General features: G+C 73.0%; 1 protein-coding gene across 1 annotated transcript in view; it reads left to right on the top strand.

Annotated features, from left to right (window-relative positions):
- CHLNCDRAFT_59481 (hypothetical protein) overlaps nucleotides 1–2,010 on the top strand; it is a gene marked incomplete at both ends in the record, with an annotated part of 7,174 nt that overhangs the window by 1,009 nt on the left and 4,155 nt on the right. Inside the window, 5 exons of the mRNA XM_005852242.1 lie at nucleotides 92–282; nucleotides 536–676; nucleotides 1,061–1,187; nucleotides 1,381–1,486; nucleotides 1,749–1,859. Coding sequence (XP_005852304.1) covers nucleotides 92–282; nucleotides 536–676; nucleotides 1,061–1,187; nucleotides 1,381–1,486; nucleotides 1,749–1,859 — 676 coding nt within the window. The remainder of the gene's footprint in view (nucleotides 1–91; nucleotides 283–535; nucleotides 677–1,060; nucleotides 1,188–1,380; nucleotides 1,487–1,748; nucleotides 1,860–2,010) is intronic.

Genomic DNA, 2,010 nt, shown 5'->3' with positions numbered 1-2,010 from the left:
ACCCACCGGGCGACGGGCGCGCATGCGCTGCCGCCTGCCTGCGGCGCACTCACCCTGCGCGCCTGCCCCGGCCCGCGCGTGCTGGCCGCAGTGGTGGACAACCTGCCCGCTGTGCCTGCTGAGAAGTACGACAAGCTGACCGCTATCCTGACCAAGATCTTTGGCGGCAGCGGGCGCATCCGCGAGGGCGGCCTGTTCCACCCGCAGGACGAGGCCACCAAGCGCAGCAAGGGCTATGCTTTTGTGGAGTATGAGAACGCGGAGCAGGCGCGGGCCGCGCAGGTGGGTGCCGCGCCCGGGGGGGCCGGGGGTTGGGCCGCGAGCGGGTGCTTGCTTTCGGTTCGGAAGGGGACGGGAATCGCCGGATGGAGCACGACAGGCGGGCCGCGCGGCCGGCTCCGGGCCTGAGGCAGCCAGCCCCACCCCGCCCGGCCCCCTTCTCCTCTGCTCACCACCCGCTCCCTCGCCTCCTCCCTGCCCTGCCTTGAACCCCTGCCCCCTGCCCCCTGCCCCCCGGCCTCGCCCCCTCCTCCAGGCCGCCCTCAACGGCTACCAGCTGGACAAGGCGCACAAGTTTGCGGCCACGCTGTTTGACGAGGCAGACCGGCTGGCCAAGGTGCCCGACGAGTATGGCGGCCCCGAGGAGCGCACGTATGCACCGGCTGAAAACCTGCTGGTGGGCTGGGAGGGGCGGGGTGGCGGTGTTTGCTCGGTGTGGCGTGGTGGTGGTCGCTGGAAGTGGCTGGTGTAGCGTGGCGTGGTGGCTGGTGGTGGCGGTGGTGGTCGGTGTGGTGCGGTGGCTGGTGGGTGCGGTGGCTTGGCGTGGTGCGGCGCGGATGCCGGTCGAGGCGTGCCGGCGGCGGGGGCTGCGGCTGGGGGCCAGCCGGGGGGTGGAAGGCTGCGCGGGAGTGGTGGGCGTCCCGGCTTGGCCTGGCCGCGCCCCTCCCACGCAGTGCTCTTGCATGCTGGCCGTGGGGCGCCAGCCGCCCGCCGCTGCCGCCGCCGCCACCAGCCAGCAGCAGCAGCAGCGATAGCGACCGGCCGCCGCCGCCGCGTGCAGGAGTGGCTGAGCGACAAGCGCGGGCGCGACCAGTTTGCCATCCGGTACGGCGACGAGACTGAGGTGTGCTGGAATGACGCGCCCAAGCAGCAGGAGGAGACGGTGTACAAGCGCAGCTTCTGGTCGGGTGCGCGGGGGGTACCGCCGCGTACCGCCGCGTACCGCCGTCGCTGGCGACGCCGCCTGATCCGTTGGGGGCGGCCTGGTCTCTCGCGGCCTGCGCCGGGGAGCTGAGCCGCGTGTGCCACCACCACAGAGAGCACACCCACAACACACACACGCACACACACACCCTGCGCCTGCCCCGCTCCCCGCTGCAGAGGCGTTTGTGGAGTGGAGCCCCCAGGGCAGCATGCTGGCCACTGTGCACCGGCAGGGCGTGGCCATGTGGGGGGGCGCCTCCTTTGGCCGCCTCATGCGCGTCAGGTGGGCCCGCAGGCGCTGACGCAGCAGCTGCTGGCGGGCGGCTGGCGCGTGGCTGGCGGGCGGCTGGCGGGAGCAGCGGGAGCAGGGGCAGGGGCAGCTTGCGGTAGCAGTGCGGTGCTGCAGATCTACGCACAGGCTGGGGCGCGGCTCCGGCGCCGCCGTGGAATCCCCTGCTCTCTCACCTTCTTCTGACACCCCCCAAAACCTGCTCGCTCCCGTCCCCGCGCGCCGCGCCGTCCCCCCCCCTCCCCGCGCCCTGCAGCCATCCCAACGTGCAGCGTCTGCTCATCTCTCCCTGCGAGCGATTCCTGCTGACCTTCAGCGAGTTCCCAGACGGCAGGGGGAGGCCGCATGTGAGCGCGATTGTGAAGGGGTGTGGCCGTGGTGGTGGTGGTGGCCGTGGTGGCGCCCCTGGGTCGTTTGCGCTGGCAGAGGGTCGGTGTGCCGCTGGCGGCGGCAGCCGCGGCACCCGCTCCGCTCCCCGGCTCCCCTCTCTCTGCCCCCCGACCCTCCTCCCTCCTCAG

Source organism: Chlorella variabilis (genome assembly GCF_000147415.1).
Source record: "Chlorella variabilis unplaced genomic scaffold CHLNCscaffold_84, whole genome shotgun sequence".
NCBI lineage: Eukaryota > Viridiplantae > Chlorophyta > Trebouxiophyceae > Chlorellales > Chlorellaceae > Chlorella > Chlorella variabilis.
Note: the sequence above shows the minus strand (reverse complement) of the source record. Positions and strands in the feature narration are given on the sequence as shown.